This window comes from Trypanosoma brucei, chromosome 7 (genome assembly GCF_000210295.1).
Source record: "Trypanosoma brucei gambiense DAL972 chromosome 7, complete sequence".
Lineage (NCBI taxonomy): Eukaryota > Euglenozoa > Kinetoplastea > Trypanosomatida > Trypanosomatidae > Trypanosoma > Trypanosoma brucei.
In genome coordinates this window covers 1693180-1713216 of record NC_026740.1, presented here as the reverse complement: position 1 = coordinate 1713216, position 20037 = coordinate 1693180, and the positions used below count along the sequence as shown (strand labels likewise).

Genomic DNA, 20037 nt, shown 5'->3' with positions numbered 1-20037 from the left:
TGGTAATAAAAAACGAGTAACACGTGCGAGGGCCTTGTTGAAGATTCTTCGCAGTTTCCGAAGAAAGTTCTCTATCTCTGTGTTTCAATCTATGTAAGTGGAGGGAATATATGAGTTTGTTCTTTTTCATGTTCGATCGCTTGTCAGCTGCTTCTGTTGTTTATCGTGTTGCACGTTTTTGTGAGTGAACGGACCAGTTTTGTTGAAGAAGTGCTGCTACTGTTTTGTTTAATTTATTTTTTTCTCACTATCATTATCGCTATTTACTTGTTTTTTGTGTATCTTGTGTCGGTGGGGTCGTTTGACGGGCCATTGGCCTTTTTTTATTTGTCACCTGAAGGAAGGTTCACTCTTGTGGTTACGGATGCAGGATATGGCACCGTTTATTTGTCTATTTGTTGTCCCTTTCTTCATTAAATTTCCACCTTCTTCTTCCTATTTTTTTCTTTTTGTTCGCAACCTTGAGCAGTGTTGAAATTATTTTCTGTCTGCATATTCTTTTGTGTGCGTTATGTAATGTGCTTTCTACGTCCTGTACATGAGCAATATCCAGTGGTTCACTTCTCTTCATTATTTTCTTCTGTTCTGTTCTGTTCTTTTATTTGTGTTTGTTCTTTGCTTTTTTTTTTTTTGTTCGCTGCTGCAATTGCAGGGCGCAATAACGCGAGTGAGGTTAAGAAAACTAGTGGCGGTTGGTCACAAACAGTTCTGAGAGGCGACATATAAGAAACGTGTGAAGCGAAAGCTGCACATCAAAAGCAAAAAAGTGGTGCTAAGTAAAAAATAAAAATAAAATAAAATAGAGTGAAAAGACTAAACAGAGAGGGAAAGGGAAATAATACCGAGGAGGAAGAGGCGGATTGGCTCATAATTGCTACTTCGTGTCACCAAAGTTAAGGGAAGTTGTGGAGCCCGCACTTCGGCGCCGATGAGATCCGTGCATCAATCCAAGGGGGCATTCACATTGATGCTTTTCATGGCACTGCTGCTGTCCCTTTTGGGCGGCGTGTTGGCATCTACGTTTCATGAATATTCCAAGGAGCAAATATTCCTTTTGCGGCGTAGTGGCGTGTTGAAGGACGGTTGGCACAATATTTCCCGCCCTCCGTACTCTTTCTACAGCGGCGGGGAGACGGGAAAAGAATTGGAGGATATTTACTCCATGAGTGTTGGCCAATTGAAGAACATGTTGCGGGACCGGCAGGTCAGTTGCGTGGGATGTGTGGAGCGCGGCCACCTGGTGGAGCGAGTTGTAGAGATGAGGCACCAACCAACCATGGAACAACTTGTGGTGGAAGAACTTATTTTAATGGAGAATGTGCCGCTCGAGTACGAGTTGGCATTCGCAGTGGGAGCGGTGGGTGGGCGGCAGGATGGAGCTGCAGAGCTTGAGGTGGAGGAGGAATAAGAGCGAGTAACATTACTGTGCGCTACAGCATGAACAGCTGTTTCTTTCCTTTCCTTTCCTTTCCCTTTTTTCGAAAGTTATCTTGACGGCCGCGTGGATTTCTCTCCTGTATGTGTGTATGGACTCAGGGGAGAAGACAAACGGCTCGTTACTTGAGGGGTGAAGTTTTTCTAACCCCTTTCCCTGTACACTGTTAGGGCAAGGGAACGCACATGCATGCGCGCGCGTGTGACCGTCCCTTTGCATTTGTGTTTGTATTCTCTTTGCATTGTTTAATCAGTGGGAACTCCTGGTAACACTATTTGACTACTTTCCCCCCTTCTTCTAAAACCCACACATCACAATTTTTTGGTCGGACCTCTTACATTTGTTCGTTTATTTTGTTCGTATTTCTACCGGCTCATCCCCAAAAGATTATCACTTTTCCATCCCTTTGTGATATTTCGTCCTGCTCGCGGCCCTTTTTAGTGACTGCTCAATGCCATTGTCGCTACATTTTTTGTTTCGCTTGATATAATAATAATAATATAATTATTATTATTACCATTCTGTTGTCCTGTGCGTTTTGTATATTGTTTCTTTTGTGTATCCTTTTCTGTTCAAGTGATGAACTGCATGCAGTTTCAACTGATATTTATCCTTCTTTCTTTTTTTTTTCGTTTTCCAAATTCTTCTGTCTACGTTGTCTATTTCATTTGAGCGAATTAATTTCGGATTCTTCCTCTCTTGCGATTACGGCTTGCGCCCCCTCTGCGCGCTGAAGAGATGTGGAAGGTTTGGGAAAAGTAGGCAAAGGAGATGAAAGGGGCGGGGCGGGGGAAAAAGAAAAGAAGGGTGGAGAAGAGTAAGTGAGAACCTATTTTAATTACTACCCATATCTTTTTTTAAAATTATCATTATCATTATTATTATCATCATTATTGTTGTTTTGATTATCTTTATTTTAGTGCTCTTTGGTTCTCTCCACCAGCGTGTTGTGTCATACAAACAGCTGGAGGAGAGAAGATTAAGTTAACTATTTTATGCGCACACAGAAGCACACACACACCCACACCCACACCACCACTACCAACACGTTTGTATGAATTGCGGTTGCTGTTGATTTCGTAGTGAGGCAGCTTCTGCCGTCGTTCGTTTTCGTCTCTCCATCATTTTATTTTTATTTATAGAAATGCCGGATGTAGGTGATGCACTAAAAGGTTTAGATAATGTCGTTGAGGCAATGAGAAGGGCAGTTTCACTAATGGAGTCAAGTGGTGCCGAGGACACAACTGATGTCATGTTGGGAGCTGCAGAGCTGCAGGCATCCATACATGTTTTAGCGCGTGAGGCGAGTGCCTCTGTCGTGTTGACCGAATACAACCGTCGAGGCTCGTCGTGTTGTTGACGAATGAAATCGAAAGTTGGGGGCATTGAGAAATCAAGCGGAGCGTAAGCACGCAGACACGCAGTTGCAAATGCAATGCAGAGCAATGGCTTTTATCTCCCTCTCCCTCTCATTGATACACACACGTACGTATATATATATATATATATATATATATATATATATGTTAAGGCACAAGTAAGAGCAACAACAACAACAACAACAACAACAACAGCAACGTCGGATATAATAGACAAGCGTTGGGGCATGTGCGAAAGCGTGAGTGGAGGGAAGTGTGGAGGGAAGAACATGACACGGTGTAATAGGCATGTCTGTTATCCTGCAGTTCTTCTTTTACCTTGTTTTGATGATATTCCTATTCCTTTAAAAGTAATGAGGAAGCAAACCTAAACAAGAAGAAAAGGGGAAGAAAATTATTGGGTATGTTCGCTCACTGTTATTATTATTATTATTATTATTATTACTTTTTTTTATATTTATTTTAACCATGCTGTTTCACTTGCTTTACTTCCTCATTACTTTTTTTTTTTTTGGACCGTCATACGCTATCTCACCTTTTCAATATCGGCTGCCTATTTTGCTTCGTTGCCCGCGGCCTTTCCTTTTCAGGTGGGAGGATCGTTCACTTCGTTACGGATTGTTGTTTATTGGATAAGGTGTAGTAATAGCAACAAAAAGGTTGCACCACTAATAACAGTCAAAAATATTAACAGTAATATAAAAGGGGACGAGTAACGGTGCGTGGTACACTTTTGTTTTGGGTGACTGGAGTGAGGAGAAGGAAAGGATTAAGTAAGAAGTACAGGTGGCAAATAACGAAGTAGAAAAGAAGAAAAAAAAAGGAGGAAATATAACCGTTAGCCAACAACAATAACAACAGAAAAAAAAAATAATAATAATAATAAAAGAACAAACGAGAAAGGAAGGATGTTGCAAGCGGAAGTAAACTCGGATGACAAGGCGCGTGGTTGCCTCAATAAGGCCCTGGAGCTCAAGAAGGAGAAAAAGTTTCTGGATGCTATTGATGCTTTGCATTCCCTGTCGGATAACAAGGTGCGTTATGGTCCTATGTATAAAGAGGCTGTGAGTCTCCTCATTGAGTTGTGTCTCAGTCAAGTGCACGGTGTGAAGGTTGATCTCCTGTTCCCCGCCTTCCGCTGGAATAACAGGAAAGTAAGCGGCAATCAGCACCTTGAAGATGGCACACGACATATCGTTAACACGACATTGGATCACCTCGATAAGCGGTGCAAATGGGCCTATGATAAGGTTGATGAAACTAAAGCTAAGCGCAGTGAGTGCGACTTAATACTTTCCTCCCTCTCTGGCATTTCCATCGATCAGCGGGTAAAGGATTTGTACCTCGTTCCGGCGGAGAAAATTGTGGGAGAGGTTGCTAGAGAAATGTTGACCTTCAATGTGATTGGGCACTCCGGGAAGCTTCTCCCCATTTACCTTGAAACCACAGAGAAGTTGATTGAACTCTGCAGGACGTACAAGTTCAGGGCAGCCATCGGCCATGTGGCGGACAGCTTCGTGCGTTTCTTCTTGAGGTTTCTGTTATACCCTATACGGCCAAAAACAAACAAGGCGTACTCGACCAGGGCAGCCGATGCCCTAAAGATTGACCGCGAGAGCTTCCACAAAGACGTGACCGCAGCACAGAAAACCGTGAGTGTATTTTGCCAACTCCTCGAAGCGTTGATTGCTGTGAGCAATTGGCAGGGAGCGTGGAGAACCCTAGAGTGCTTCACGAAGGTGCTGGCCAAAACAAAGCAACATGAGGATTTCCGGAAAAGTCAGAGTGACGCTTATCTTGTGATGGCTACACTCTTCTGGGAGTGCTCCTGCTACTCATTCCATGCTCACTGCTTACTCTCTGCCGCATTTCTAGCTGATGATGAGCGTAAGGAGTCGCTGTTGTCGAGGGCGGTCCTCGCTACTCTCTGTGTTCCGAACATCAAAGGAAGAGAGAGTTTTGCCCGCGGTTCTGACTCTTTTTTTCAGAAGAATGAGCAAATTGCAAAGTTACTTGACCTCAAAGAGGCTCCGTCGCGGAACTTCTTAGTGCAGCGTATGCAACAAATGCAGCTGCTTCAGGCCGCCCCTAAGGGTGTAGTTGCCGTTGTGGAGCTACTGCGAAATGAGGTATTTGATGGTGAGGCTTCCAGCAGGGCCATTGCACAAGTATCGCAGGTTGTCCAGAAGGACCAAAGCCTTGAGAAGTATCAACAGCCGCTTCGCAAGGTAGTGATGAAGCGCTTTTTGGAGTACATGGCCACGAAGGTGACGCGGGTGGAGGCGTCGTCGCTTCGGATATGGGAGAGTGAGCAATCAGAGGGTGCCTACGTGAACGAAATTGAACCGTACATTTTACACGAGTCGGGAATCACTGTAGAGATTGATCACAAAACAAATTCTATTACCTTCAGCAACGCCACGAAAATAAAGGTACTCGAGGCGTTTGACACTTTGGCCCAACATGTGCAACTCCAACCAGCTGCGTCACGCCGGAAGCTGGACATTAAACCTGATCATCTCCGCCTCGTCCACGAACGTACCAGAAATCTTTACAACCAGCAGCAGAGTTGCGAGGAAGCTGCCGAGCAGCGTAGGAAGGACGCCAAATTAAGGGAGAGGGAGAAACGCTCTAAGGAGAGGGCCGAACGTATAGAGAACGAAAAGAAAAAGAAAGAGGCAGCTGACCTCGCTAAGGAATCGCAGGGCATTGCAAAGTACAACGAATACGTTAATCAAGAGAGGCGGAAGTTGCTGCTGCGCCGTCTTCGCGAGAAGTACAAGGGGTTCCTCATCAAGGATATTATCGCTCAGAAGAATTCTAACGATTTCGTGCAGGAGGTAACGAAGCTTTTGGCTGACCACCTAAAGATCACCACACAGGAAAAGGCTGCGGACGTGACTAGGATGAATCACTTTGAACGGGCGTGCCGAGAACTGGAGATCCCCAGGCGGAGGACCATCGAAGAAGAGGAGGCGGATAAGCACAAGGCGGAGCGGGCTGCCGCGCGGGAGAACTTTCTTGCCCAGCATCGCAATGAATTCGAGAAGCGACAGCAGGATAATCAGCTACTCAGGAAGTTCTTGAAGGAGGCAGCTTCCTTTCAGCAGCAAATGCCTACGAAAGGTAAAGTATCTAAGCGTGATGAACAACAAATGCTTCTGGAAATGGAGAAAGAGCGCCTACAAGGGAAGTAGGCTTCGAAGGGGGTCTTAATACGGTAGCTTAAGAGGTAATAAGTGAGTACCTGTTGAAGGGGAATAGGTGGTATAAGTAGGAGAAAGAGAGGAGAGGAATCTACAACAAAGACACCATCCACTTACAAACTTTCTTGTTCCCTCCCTGTTTATACAGAGTAACTTGTTGATTTATTTCCTCTCTTTCACTGCTTGGGACACATTAGAGATCGGGAGTCAACCGATATGCCAATTCGCCCGCGTCAACTGAGGTATTTATTTTATCTCTCTCTCCCTCTTTATTTCTGAATTCGCTTAGTTTTGTAGTTACGACACCGCCAAAGAAGGACTTGGTTTCAGCGTCGAAGGCGCTAGCAGCTGACGCAGCCTTGTATCTTTTGTTTTCTTTTAACCCTTTCTCTGTGTTGTGTGTGGTGAGGTGGTGGCGTATGTGAGGCAATGTTGCACATCAGTGTCCCTATTCTTTTCGCCACTCCAACTACAATAATTCTCACCACCTGCCGCGTAACGTGAAAGGAAGCGAAAACCATTTGGGGCACCGGCACCGGCACCAGTAGGGCCAAACTACCGTGCTCACGTTGTTTCCGTCGGTGGATGGGAGGGAGGTCTAAAGTTACAACTGTGCAGTTTATTGGGTTGATAAAACATGGTAGAAATGGGGGAGTAAGAAAGACAATAATAAGGTAACACCGATAACAGAGCACACGTGCTGCGTGGATGATGCATACCGTGTCAGCTTCACCACATGGAGGGACAGAATCCAGTGACGTAGGAGTAAAGTAGCGAGAGACTAACGAAAGTTTTGCTTCACTACGCCTATTACCAGACGGCTATTTGGGAAATGGTGGTAACTATTAGAAAAAAAAATTCTACCATCGTTGTGGACGCTCCAAAAAAAAAAAAGTGTGAAGTGCAGGCCTCACCGGGATCGCACGTTTCTCACGAGGTAAAGGACTTAACAACAACACAAAAATCAATAGCCCGGTGGTTGTACACCGGCTCAGCGGGCACCCCCAAATGATTTAATGATAAATGAAGTAGCGACGTTGAGTTGGTGCATAAAATTACACTAACTACAATGTGGAGCGGGCGCTGACGGTCAAAGAAACATGTTTCATCTCGCAGTTTGAAAAACGGCGGAATAACGGGTACGGGCACCATGAAAATGGAAGTAAACGTTAACAAAATCAAACTCTGCTACAACTGTTTGTTTAAGAAAAAGTTACAAAGACATACATACTTCTTCGCCTCTGTGTATGAAAATTACAATAATTAACATAAAGCGGCATGCAATTACAAAAATGTAAAGGCATATAATAATTTAATTACGTCTTTCATCCGTTCATCCACATCGAAAGCAGTTGAATTATAATTTCCTCACTTCTCCGATCCCAAAAAGTCACATAACACTCACAATGTTGAAGATAATCACGTGTAAGGGTGCTAGCAAGCTGAGTGACGTGTGGCGTCGAGTCTGTGTCGTGCTGTGCTTTCCCCTTGACTCCGACTATACCATGCCATGTATCCTACTATTTTCTAAGTTGGCGTGTATCTCTTCATTTGGCATACTCCATACTGGTGCCATGCTATCCTCCCTTCCTTTTGCTTTCGTGTGCATTGCTGTTGCTCGAACACTGTGGAACAAAGTAGCCTTTAATTGTTTTTCCTCCCAATTTTATTTTACTCCCTTGTTAACTAAGGTATCTGCGTCTGCGGCTTAAGCTCGCGTGGTATGCCTCACAGAGCAGTTTGGGGACATCGTGGCGTTCCGTGTGGCACTGTGGCGCAACTGTTTCTGCTTGCGGTGATACTGCAGGTTATGCAAGCACCCATGGTGTTGTGCGATAATGCTGAAGAAGAAATAAATGTGGAGGTGTTTTCGCTTCTACATAAAAGTGTTGTATCCAACGGCACCGTAAAGGCTCTTAATACCGGTGTGCTTGCTTCATTTCACGCTCGTGAGAATATAACCGAGCCGGGAGTGACTGTTAGTTTCTCTGCGCCTGCCACTTCCGAGCAAAATGTCAATGAAGCATTAGAACAAAAATTAAAAGGATTCAGTGACCTGAAGAAGATTCTTGTTGTGTTGGGACCCCTTGGTGACAAAACTGTTTTGGAATCACTCGATTTACTGACGAAAAATGAGGTTATCGGTTTCGCTCCGTACACAGGCTCTGGTGCGGTTAGAGGGTGGCGGCCCAACTTGTACTTTATCTCGGTGGATCCACTCGCTGAGACATTAGCCCTCCTGCGTTATGCCCTTGCCCATCTGCGTGTACGGCGTCTGGGATTTATGTATTTAAAAGGCGTATCATTCGGTGACACTGAGTACCAACTTGTGGTTCAGGCGATGGCTAGGATGGGCTATGGGCTTTGTGGCACATTCGCTCTGAAAAGCTCGACGGAAGCATCTGCAAGCAGCGAAGGTTTTCAAAGGGAGTGGGATCAGTTTGCGGCAACGAATCCGCAGGCTGTTATACTGTACGTGTATCCCGTAGATGACGGTAAAAAGGCTCTACTGAAATTTCTAGAGGACAAGCGTACATCTGGTGCGTGTATACTTTCTCCCTTTGCGCTACAGTATTTCGTTGTCGAAACCTTAAATGCTACATATGGTCGGGGTGGTGGATATTCTCATGGGGAAGTGATCACCACGGGAACGAACCCACTCGCCAAGGATAATGAGTATCAAGCGATCCAACGCTTTCAGAAGGAGATGAAAGCGTACCTTGATTCTCATTCCGGAGCATCACCTTACAGTAGATCTGATCGTCATCTGACGGATGATGATGATGGTGAGCTGATGGTGTATGGGTGGATTATCGGTGAAATGCTGTCGCGGGCGCTGAGCTCCCGTGAGTGGCTGAAGAACCGTTCAACGTTCAAAAAGTCTCTGTACAATCAACGGCGTTACGTAATTGATGATCTTGTGTATGGAGATTATGGTGGTGATTGCCCCGATAATGTCGCTGCACTAGGTGCTTCGTGTCAATGTAACCAGGGTGGTAAGGCAGTATACATGAAAAGGCTCGTGGAGGGCTTTCGGCTGGAGAGTGTAAAGAGTGGTTTCATGGCGTTGGGAACATCTCGATGCGATACGGACGGGTCCCGGCTTCATGCCCCGCTGGCAGCTGTTGCCACGTTTATGGATAACAGTCAATTGTCACTGAACGCGGCCGAGGAGTGGCATGGAGGTGCGAGTCTCCTTGTGGGCACTGGGGATCTCGGAGATTACGATAGATTCTTCTTGCACAGGATCAACACAAGCTCAGGCACCATTTGGAAGCGTTTAAAACGTGAGGAGGAGGAAAAGCTTGTGACCGTTGTCATGGGCGTTACGGATGAAGCGTTACTGAGCACATCGACCTTCGTTGTTGTTGATCCGGTGCTGCTTGTTCCTCGCCTCCGAACACCTAACAAACGTGTGATATACCTCTCTGCCACACTGGAGCAGCAACTGTTTGTGATCGCCAAGTATTTGGGAGAGAAGGGCTCAATAGGGGTGCACTCTGTCATCAGCAGCTCCGAATCAAATAGAATTGAAAAGGTGGTTAATATGTCGCTGAGTCGGTTTTATCAGGAACCTCAGTCTTTGGTAATGCTGAATGGGACAGTCTCTGTCACAGGCTATCTTCCCCGCGAGGGTGACGTGTTTGTCATAGGCCTCAAACAGGACGACGTCGAGGTGATTGCGAAGCACCTCAGCGCCAACCCCAAGCTATTCGTTTACGTCCCTTTTACTGAGGTGGCATTATACTACCAGACGTTTGTCCGTGTGTTTAGGGATAAGGGTCCTGGAAGCTCGAGTAGTAACCGTTTGCTGTTCGCGACAAACCTTCCACACTGGGCTGATGGGAACCCGTCGTCGGATACTGTGAAAAAGTTTCACAATGCTATGAAGGATAAGTCGAAGTGGACACCACTGTCGTTAATGGGGTTTGCTGCCGGAAACTTGCTGCGGACGGTTCTCCCGCAATTAAAGAAGGTGGACGCAGATACTCTGTCGAATCTCTTTTTTTCGGAGACTTATTTGCGAGCTGATGACATGCGCTACGGCCCGTATGGCACAGAGGGATGCGGCAAGGTGGAGGTGGGTCTGTGGAATGACTGCGTGACAAACTACGGTGCGACAGGTATTGCTGTGTGGTCAATGGCACGTGCACTGGATCCGTCGGTCCCACCGATTGCCGAACCAATCTCTCAACTGCTGCAGTATGAGGACCGTGACGCTGGGAGACTGACGGGGGCACGGTTGATTGGTGTTTGTGTGGGCGCCGTTTTGTTTTTTTTGCTTCTAGTAGTGGTGATCGTTGTCGTATTGTGTCGGTATTTTGCGGATGCGCGTGATAACGCAAATGCACCGAAGGAACCAACGGATCCCGTGACGCTCATCTTCACAGATATCGAAAGCAGTACTGCACAGTGGGCGGCGCACCCAGAGATGATGCCGGACGCTGTAGCGACACATCATCGGCTAATTCGTGCGTTGATTATGCACTACAGGTGCTACGAGGTGAAGACCGTCGGGGACTCCTTCATGATTGCGTGCCGGAGCCCCTCTGCGGCTGTGCGTCTAGCTTGTGACTTGCAGCATAACTTTTTGCACCACAATTGGGGGACAGCTGCGTTGGATGAGTCATACCGTGAGTTTGAACTGCAGCGCGCCGAGGAAGAGGAAGGGTACACTCCGCCGACGGCACATCTGGACCGTGAGGTGTACGGCCGACTATGGCGTGGCCTGCGTGTGCGTGTTGGGATCCACACTGGACTGTGCGACATCCGGTACGATGAGGTGACGAAGGGATATGACTACTATGGACGGACAGCGAATATGGCAGCAAGGACAGAGAGTGTTGCGAACGGCGGGCAAGTGCTGATGACACGTGCGACCTACATGTCGCTGAGTGTGGTAGAGCGTGAGCAGTTTGATGTAACTGCACTGGGCCCTGTAACGTTACGCGGTGTTCCCAATCCTGTGGAGATGTACCAGCTGAACCCAATTCCCGGTCGCACTTTTGCTGCACTGAGGCTGGACCGCGATAACCCTGGATTGGACGATGAGGTTTCGAGCCCCTCGTTGAGTGAGGTGAGTTCTCTTTGTGCTGGGTTAACTGATTCTGCCAGGCAGGTTGCCATATCCCTGAATTCGCTTCTCGGTGTGTTCGCACCAGCCCAGCGGCAGAATCTGCTGTTACCTCTGTGCGAACGGTGGCGTGTGTCATTGTTGCGCAAGAACAGCGGATGGTCTGAGGCCTACTGCCGGGAAGTGGTTTACCGTATAGCGGTAAAGGTTGGGCGCGTGGCGGACATTAGGGGGGACATAACTCCCTAAATTCTTCGACTATTTTAATGGGTGGGGTCCAACCTTCGTTGGCTGGCATTGAAAATTTGCGTTCGCCTTTGCTATCAAGATCCAGCCATCCTGGCGATAACGGTGATTTGGCGTCGGTTGATATTGTAGCAAGCTCCGATGCGTCTGAGGCCCTGTCACGGCGGAGCACAGTAGAGGTTACGTCGCTGAAGGGTGACCTCTAGCCTCTCCTGATGTTGCTGAGGCAGCTCGCGGCAATGTACTTGGAAGATGTTACTTCTTACAATGCATGTGCGGGTGCGTGCCATCTTACACTTATGTTTTTTCTTTGATGTCCATGTAGATTATTGTTACCTCAGCGTAGCTTGCTTTCATTTTCGTGTTGCGTTTCACGCATTGATAGTTAACACGAATTTCTCCCTGAACTTTACTTAATATTTTCTTTCATCATTGATATACTGCTACCCTCTTGTTGTAAGCCGACACTACTGACTAACAGTGCGTTTCGTTAATGTCACATGCCCGGCAAACAGCTCCCGGTCACTTACCCTTCCCTCTCGTTAGTCCAGGAGTGTTTGTATGTGTGGGTGGGCAGTATACGATCCGAAGCACTGTTGGCTTATTGGATTGTTGTCACCTAATATCGTGCAGGTTGCTTCGTTTCTTTTCCGTGTGCCCCATTACTGTTTTGCCTGTTTGTTGGGGTGTGTGTTGTGGGATTCTCTGTTTATTGTAGGCTCTAAGTTCCTCTGCTTAGGTGTTAACTTCCATGTTTCGATTCATTTCTTCATTTCGTTTTCACCCTCTGATTCTGTTAGTCGCCCAATGTGATATCATAGTTTGTCACTGTTTTCACTGATGTGAAGCCAGTCATATGTTGGATAGTAATTGTGGGTAGATTGTATTTGATGTTTCTGCTAACCTCAGTGCTTGCAGTCCGTTGCTGAGTACCGATCGGGGGACAACGGCTGTGGGTACAGGTGGAGACGAATCTAACGGGATTGACAACACCAGTAATGTAGACACCAATGGTGAAGGCACTAGGAATGAGGGATATGGCACACAAATCGGTTTAGATAGCGGGGCCAACGGTCACCATGTGAGGGCCTCTAGGTGAATATGTGTTGGATGAGAGCAGTATACTGAGGGCAGCGAAAGCGGTGAAAGTGTGATGGGTCGTGATGTTTACTGAAGCTTTTTTGAGTAATGCCTGCAGCGAAGAAGCATAACATTATCATACCCTTTCTTGGGCAAAGCAAATCACGTGTTGACGTGATGTTATTCCGGTATCATTGATGAGCGCGATGTGCGGGGTAGATGAAGAGGGTTATTAGTAGACGGCTTCTTGATTAATTGAATAAGAAGTTATAGGTGAGGTATGTTGCGTTCAACCCAGAGCTTTCAGCGATGAACTTCGGGAGACAACTGGTTGGAACCGAAAGTGCAGTAAAAATATTGTTGTGCATTGCAATATTGTCCATACATCATGCTAATGTAATTGGCTTTGTGTGCGGTAGCCGCATCGCCCCCGCAGTCGAAGGGTATTCCGTTAGGTTGCACGTCACAAGATAGATCAGTAGGTTTGTGTCCAACCGAACAGGGGGTGTTGGGGTAACCAACAAGTGGCCTAGGAGTGCTGGACTAACATGTGGTGTAGTACATAGTCCTGTGTTAGTTCCTATTCTGTTCATAATGACAACGGGTCGACCAAGCAAGTCTTTGAATAGAATGTCAGGCATCCAGTACTACCGCTTTGCGGAGGATATGCCGATACTTTGCTGGAAGGCGGATATCTCTCAGTTTCGTTGGATTCTTTATGATGGGTGGGGTCTCGTTAGTCGACAGTCGAAGGGCTGCTTCGCGTGGGTCGGCAGACGAACAGAGAGGATACACATTGTACGATGTGTTGGTGCGAGGCTCACTGGGTTTCACAGTGTCTGAAACGAAGGTAAGGAAGATGAGGAGACCGAAACTACCAGGCGTCAGTTTGTAACCTGTGGGGGTCATCTCCGAAACGTGTTGAAGGTAAGGCGGCGGCTGTCAGATTGTGGCTGCTGAAGCCGCGCATGTTATCCTCGTTGCAGTGGGGCGCGAGAAAGGAGTGGCTTCGGGCGTTCTTCCTCAGACTGGTGCAGGCAAAGATGTGCTACGGAACAGAATACCGGTGGTTCTCTACCTGCCTACCCGGCATAAATACGATGGCGAAGCTACTGAGTCGAGGAGCCAATATCATAATGTATGTGTGTGCCCTCTGGTACTAACAGGAGCGATGTGCCGAAGGAGGTTCGATTGATATCCCTTGATAACTTGGCACAGGCTTGTAATAGAGCGCGACCTTAGGCTGGCGACCAAGCGCGCGATATTACACGGGGCCTCGAGAAGTATTATTGTGCAAATTGCCCTAAGAGAGAGTGGTTGGATAGGCTGAGTGAATACCGTGGCAATATGGATAGGTGTGATTTCTCTGGCAAGACACATCCATTGTAGCTGACTTGGAGGTTATCCGTACACGCCTCTCCTATGGGTGGAGTGCAGGTGAGCGTATTAGGAAGGGTGAAGGTCTGGAGGTATGCCGCCACACACCGCGCGATTTAGACGGCGCGGTAAAACTGAAAGCATCATTTGGTGTGCCAGTTATTATACCGGATGGTGCAGGTAAGGCGACCTTTTCGTGTAAGGGTGCTAGCAAGCTGAGTGACGTGTGGCGTCGAGTCTGTGTCGTGCTGTGCTTTCCCCTTGACTCCGACTATACCATGCCATGCATCCTACTATTTTCTAAGTTGGCGTGTATCTCTTCATTTGGCATACTCCATACTGGTGCCATGCTATCCTCCCTTCCTTTTGCTTTCGTGTGCATTGCTGTTGCTCGAACACTGTGGAACAAAGTAGCCTTTAATTGTTTTTCCTCCCAATTTTATTTTACTCCCTTGTTAACTAAGGTATCTGCGTCTGCGGCTTAAGCTCGCGTGGTATGCCTCACAGAGCAGTTTGGGGACATCGTGGCGTTCCGTGTGGCACTGTGGCGCAACTGTTTCTGCTTGCGGTGATACTGCAGGTTATGCAAGCACCCATGGTATTGTGCGATAATGCTGAAGAAGAAATAAATGTGGAGGTATTTTCCCTTCTTTATAATCGTTACAGTTCTATTAAGACGATTATAGCTGGAAATGCCGGTCTTAATGCCTCCTTCGCTGCGCGCAGAAATGAGGGAAGTATAGCTGAGTTTGTGAGGCTTACCCACCTTTCTTCAAATAATGAGTCGGCAATCATGGCGTTACAACAAAAATTAAAAGGATTCAGTGACCTAAAGAAGATTCTTGTTGTGTTGGGACCGGTTGGTGACACAAGTGTTCTGATGTCGCTCGATTTACTGACGAAAAATGAGGTTATCGGTTTCGCCCCGTACACAGGCTCTGGTGCGGTTAGAGGGTGGCGGCCCAACTTGTACTTTATCTCGGTGGATCCACTCGCTGAGACATTAGCCCTCCTGCGTTATGCCCTTGCCCATCTGCGTGTACGGCGTCTGGGATTTATGTATTTAAAAGGCGTATCATTCGGTGACACTGAGTACCAACTTGTGGTTCAGGCGATGGCTAGGATGGGCTATGGGCTTTGTGGCACATTCGCTCTGAAAAGCTCCATAGCAAAGGCAGCCAATGAAAAGGATTTTCAAAGGGAGTGGGATCAGTTTGCGGCAACGAATCCGCAGGCTGTTATACTGTTTGCATTACCGATCGTTGACGGTAAAAAGGCTCTACTGAAATTTCTAGAGGACAAGCGTACATCTGGTGCTTATGTACTTTCTCCGTTCCCAATACAGTATTTTGTTGTCGAAACATTTAAAAAGAAATATTATGAGGGGTTTCGTAACTTTGATGGCCAGGTGATCACCACGGGAACGAACCCACTCGCCAAGGATAATGAGTATCAAGCGATCCAACGCTTTCAGAAGGAGATGAAAGCGTACCTTGATTCTCATTCCGGAGCATCACTTTATGGTAGGTCTGATCGTCATCTGACGGATGATGATGATGGTGAGCTGATGGTGTATGGGTGGATTATCGGTGAAATGCTGTCGCGGGCGCTGAGCTCCCGTGAGTGGCTGAAGAACCGTTCAACGTTCAAAAAGTCTCTGTACAATCAACGGCGTTACGTAATTGATGATCTTGTGTATGGAGATTATGGTGGTGATTGCCCCGATAATGTCGCTGCACTAGGTGCTTCGTGTCAATGTAACCAGGGTGGTAAGGCAGTATACATGAAAAGGCTCGTGGAGGGCTTTCGGCTGGAGAGTGTAAAGAGTGGTTTCATGGCGTTGGGAACATCTCGATGCGATACGGACGGGTCCCGGCTTCATGCCCCGCTGGCAGCTGTTGCCACGTTTATGGATAACAGTCAATTGTCACTGAACGCGGCCGAGGAGTGGCATGGAGGTGCGAGTCTCCTTGTGGGCACTGGGGATCTCGGAGATTACGATAGATTCTTCTTGCACAGGATCAACACAAGCTCAGGCACCATTTGGAAGCGTTTAAAACGTGAGGAGGAGGAAAAGCTTGTGACCGTTGTCATGGGCGTTACGGATGAAGCGTTACTGAGCACATCGACCTTCGTTGTTGTTGATCCGGTGCTTCTTGTTCCTCGCCTCCGAACACCTAACAAACGTGTGATATACCTCTCTGCCACACTGGAGCAGCAACTGTTTGTGATCGCCAAGTATTTGGGAGAGAAGGGCTCAATAGGGGTGCACTCTGTCATCAGCAGCTCCGAGTCATATTATATTAATCGATTTTTACATTTGGTGTTGCAGCGGTTTGAAGGAGGTCTCAATAGTTCTGTGAGACTGACAACCAGCGGCTCTGTCACAGGCTATCTTCCCCGCGAGGGTGACGTGTTTGTCATAGGCCTCAAACAGGACGACGTCGAGGTGATTGCGAAGCACCTCAGCGCCAACCCCAAGCTATTCGTTTACGTCCCTTTTACTGAGGTGGCATTATACTACCAGACGTTTGTCCGTGTGTTTAGGGATAAGGGTCCTGGAAGCTCGAGTAGTAACCGTTTGCTGTTCGCGACAAACCTTCCACACTGGGCTGATGGGAACCCGTCGTCGGATACTGTGAAAAAGTTTCACAATGCTATGAAGGATAAGTCGAAGTGGACACCACTGTCGTTAATGGGGTTTGCTGCCGGAAACTTGCTGCGGACGGTTCTCCCGCAATTAAAGAAGGTGGACGCAGATACTCTGTCGAATCTCTTTTTTTCGGAGACTTATTTGCGAGCTGATGACATGCGCTACGGCCCGTATGGCACAGAGGGATGCGGCAAGGTGGAGGTGGGTCTGTGGAATGACTGCGTGACAAACTACGGTGCGACAGGTATTGCTGTGTGGTCAATGGCACGTGCACTGGATCCGTCGGTCCCACCGATTGCCGAACCAATCTCTCAACTGCTGCAGTATGAGGACCGTGACGCTGGGAGACTGACGGGGGCACGGTTGATTGGTGTTTGTGTGGGCGCCGTTTTGTTTTTTTTGCTTCTAGTAGTGGTGATCGTTGTCGTATTGTGTCGGTATTTTGCGGATGCGCGTGATAACGCAAATGCACCGAAGGAACCAACGGATCCCGTGACGCTCATCTTCACAGATATCGAAAGCAGTACTGCACAGTGGGCGGCGCACCCAGAGATGATGCCGGACGCTGTAGCGACACATCATCGGCTAATTCGTGCGTTGATTATGCACTACAGGTGCTACGAGGTGAAGACCGTCGGGGACTCCTTCATGATTGCGTGCCGGAGCCCCTCTGCGGCTGTGCGTCTAGCTTGTGACTTGCAGCATAACTTTTTGCACCACAATTGGGGGACAGCTGCGTTGGATGAGTCATACCGTGAGTTTGAACTGCAGCGCGCCGAGGAAGAGGAAGGGTACACTCCGCCGACGGCACATCTGGACCGTGAGGTGTACGGCCGACTATGGCGTGGCCTGCGTGTGCGTGTTGGGATCCACACTGGACTGTGCGACATCCGGTACGATGAGGTGACGAAGGGATATGACTACTATGGACGGACAGCGAATATGGCAGCAAGGACAGAGAGTGTTGCGAACGGCGGGCAAGTGCTGATGACACGTGCGACCTACATGTCGCTGAGTGTGGTAGAGCGTGAGCAGTTTGATGTAACTGCACTGGGCCCTGTAACGTTACGCGGTGTTCCCAATCCTGTGGAGATGTACCAGCTGAACCCAATTCCCGGTCGCACTTTTGCTGCACTGAGGCTGGACCGCGATAGCCCTGGATTGGACGATGAGGTTGCGGACCCCTCGTTGAGTGAGGTGAGTTCTCTACATGCTGGGTTAACTGATTCTGCCAGGCAGGTTGCCATATCCCTGAATTCGCTGCTCGGTGTGTTCGCACCAGCCCAGCGGCAGAATCTGCTGTTACCTCTGTGCGAACGGTGGCGTGTGTCATTGTTGCGCAAGAACAGCGGATGGTCTGAGGCCTACTGCCGGGAAGTGGTTTACCGTATAGCGGTAAGGGTTGGGCGCGTGGCGGACTTTCGTGTGGGACATAACTCCCTAAATTCTTCGACTATTTTAATGGGTGGGGTCCAACCTTCATTGCTTGGTATTGAAGTTTTGCGTTCGCCTTTGCTATCAAGATCCAGCCATCCTGGCGATAACGGTGATTTGACGTCGGTTGGTATTGTAGCAAGCTCCGATGCGTCTGAGGCCCCGTCACGGCGGAGCACAGTAGAGGTTACGTCGCTGAAGGGTGACCTCTAGCCTCTCCTGATGTTGCTGAGGCAGCTCGCGGCAATGTACTTGGAAGATGTTACTTCTTACAATGCATGTGCGGGTGCGTGCCATCTTACACTTATGTTTTTTCTTTGATGTCCATGTAGATTATTGTTACCTCAGCGTAGCTTGCTTTCATTTTCGTGTTGCGTTTCACGCATTGATAGTTAACACGAGCGTCCGCGTGAACTTTACTTAATATTTTCTTTCATCATTGATATACTGCTACCCTCTTGTTGTAAGCCGATGCCACTTACCTGCGTCTTTTAAACTATCTTTGCATGTCCGGCAAACAGCTCCCGGTCACTTACCTTTCCCTCTCGTTAGTCCAGGAGTGTTTGTATGTGTGGGTGGGCAGTATACGATCCGAAGCACTGTTGGCTTATTGGATTGTTGTCACCTAATATCGTGCAGGTTGCTTCGTTTCTTTTCCGTGTGCCCCATTACTGTTTTGCCTGTTTGTTGGGGTGTGTGTTGTGGGATTCTCTGTTTATTGTAGGCTCTAAGTTCCTCTGCTTAGGTGTTAACTTCCATGTTTCGATTCATTTCTTCATTTCGTTTTCACCCTCTGATTCTGTTAGTCGCCCAATGTGATATCATAGTTTGTCACTGTTTTCACTGATGTGAAGCCAGTCATATGTTGGATAGTAATTGTGGGTAGATTGTATTTGATGTTTCTGCTAACCTCAGTGCTTGCAGTCCGTTGCTGAGTACCGATCGGGGGACAACGGCTGTGGGTACAGGTGGAGACGAATCTAACGGGATTGACAACACCAGTAATGTAGACACCAATGGTGAAGGCACTAGGAATGAGGGATATGGCACACAAATCGGTTTAGATAGCGGGGCCAACGGTCACCGTGTGAGGGCCTCTAGGTGAATATGTGGTGGATGAGAGCAGTATACTGAGGGCAGCGAAAGCGGTGAAAGTGTGATGGGTCGTGATGTTTACTGAAGCTTTTTTGAGTAATGCCTGCAGCGAAGAAGTATAATATCATCATACATTTTTAATTTTTATATGATGTGTTACGTTTTTGTTAGGGTATGTTGTGTCGTTTTGTTTATTTATTTAGTGGTTTTGTGGGTGACGGCAAAGTGGCGTGTGTACGGTAATATGTAGGAGTGACGGTGAGTGTTTTTGACTTTTGCTTACACTTTATGAACTATTCTATCCGTTGCTATGCATAGTTGCGCGTGTTTTTGTTTAGCAAGCGAATTTGCGGGACAAGTTGCTTTACTTCACGTTGGGTGGATGTGGCTAGTGCGTGAATATCGCTCACTGTGGGTTCTCTGTGCCCTGTGCGCGTCACGTGCACCACCTGCGCCTGATACAGCCCCTGCGGGTGACCAAGTTTTCCTTATTTCTTACTCTATTCTTCTGCTCTTCTTTTCGCTTCGTGACGCGGCCCATTCACGTTGTAATTCTTCTGACTACTTGCTGTGGGAAAGAAAGGGGATAGGTGCCTAAGGGACCAGCTGGCAACGAAACCGTCTTGATCTTTGCCAAAATCTCCGCAGCAGCATGTGTGCCATACTGAGGGCTCAGCCCTTCACCACGCTCTAAACCTGAGGCGGTGGGGTAGCACCCCCCGCAGGTTCTCCCTTTTGGCCTTCGTCTGGCGGTGTTTCCCTACGCAGTCATTTTATATTTCTGCCCCTTTCGAAAGTCCCACGCAAGCCTCACCACTTTGACCAGGAACCGGTTTCCGTGTGTCCCCACCCTTTTCATCCCCCTCACAAAAGACCCTTTGATTCCCACAGCAAAACTCTTGTTCAAACTCCACGGCAGCCATGGGCCCACCTCCAACCGCAACTTACCAAGGCAGGTCGCGACTAAGGCATCTTCTCCCCGCACAGCGGTGGGCCCCAAAAACGGCCCATGTATTAATAACTGGCCCCTTGAAAACAATGACTTCCCGTAATTTCCC

General features: G+C 47.8%; 7 protein-coding genes across 7 annotated transcripts; 6 read left to right on the top strand and 1 right to left on the bottom strand.

The window, feature by feature from the left end:
• Nucleotides 1-928: 928 nt before the first annotated feature.
• Nucleotides 929-1408, top strand: TbgDal_VII7080 (T. brucei spp.-specific protein; the record flags this gene model as incomplete). The annotated part of the gene is made up of 1 exon (XM_011776794.1): nucleotides 929-1408. One exon carries the CDS (start codon nucleotides 929-931, stop codon nucleotides 1406-1408), a length of 480 nt encoding a protein of 159 aa, XP_011775096.1.
• A 1065-nt stretch (nucleotides 1409-2473) lies between these two features.
• On the bottom strand, nucleotides 2474-2821 carry TbgDal_VII7070 (hypothetical protein, unlikely; the record flags this gene model as incomplete). The annotated part of the gene is made up of 1 exon (XM_011776793.1): nucleotides 2474-2821. One exon carries the CDS (start codon nucleotides 2819-2821, stop codon nucleotides 2474-2476), a length of 348 nt encoding a protein of 115 aa, XP_011775095.1.
• Nucleotides 2822-2870: 49 nt separating this feature from the next.
• On the top strand, nucleotides 2871-3185 carry TbgDal_VII7060 (hypothetical protein, unlikely; the record flags this gene model as incomplete). The annotated part of the gene is made up of 1 exon (XM_011776792.1): nucleotides 2871-3185. The coding sequence occupies one exon, from the start codon at nucleotides 2871-2873 to the stop codon at nucleotides 3183-3185; it is 315 nt and encodes a 104-aa protein (XP_011775094.1).
• Nucleotides 3186-3722: 537 nt separating this feature from the next.
• TbgDal_VII7050 (hypothetical protein, conserved) lies at nucleotides 3723-6011 on the top strand (the record flags this gene model as incomplete). Its single annotated transcript, XM_011776791.1, has 1 exon — nucleotides 3723-6011. One exon carries the CDS (start codon nucleotides 3723-3725, stop codon nucleotides 6009-6011), a length of 2289 nt encoding a protein of 762 aa, XP_011775093.1.
• Nucleotides 6012-7426: 1415 nt separating this feature from the next.
• Nucleotides 7427-7732, top strand: TbgDal_VII7040 (hypothetical protein, unlikely; the record flags this gene model as incomplete). Its single annotated transcript, XM_011776790.1, has 1 exon — nucleotides 7427-7732. One exon carries the CDS (start codon nucleotides 7427-7429, stop codon nucleotides 7730-7732), a length of 306 nt encoding a protein of 101 aa, XP_011775092.1.
• Nucleotides 7733-7743: 11 nt separating this feature from the next.
• On the top strand, nucleotides 7744-11343 carry TbgDal_VII7030 (receptor-type adenylate cyclase GRESAG 4,putative; the record flags this gene model as incomplete). The annotated part of the gene is made up of 1 exon (XM_011776789.1): nucleotides 7744-11343. One exon carries the CDS (start codon nucleotides 7744-7746, stop codon nucleotides 11341-11343), a length of 3600 nt encoding a protein of 1199 aa, XP_011775091.1.
• Nucleotides 11344-14293: 2950 nt separating this feature from the next.
• TbgDal_VII7020 (receptor-type adenylate cyclase GRESAG 4,putative) lies at nucleotides 14294-18097 on the top strand (the record flags this gene model as incomplete). The annotated part of the gene is made up of 1 exon (XM_011776788.1): nucleotides 14294-18097. The coding sequence occupies one exon, from the start codon at nucleotides 14294-14296 to the stop codon at nucleotides 18095-18097; it is 3804 nt and encodes a 1267-aa protein (XP_011775090.1).
• Between the last annotated feature and the right edge of the window lie 1940 nt (nucleotides 18098-20037).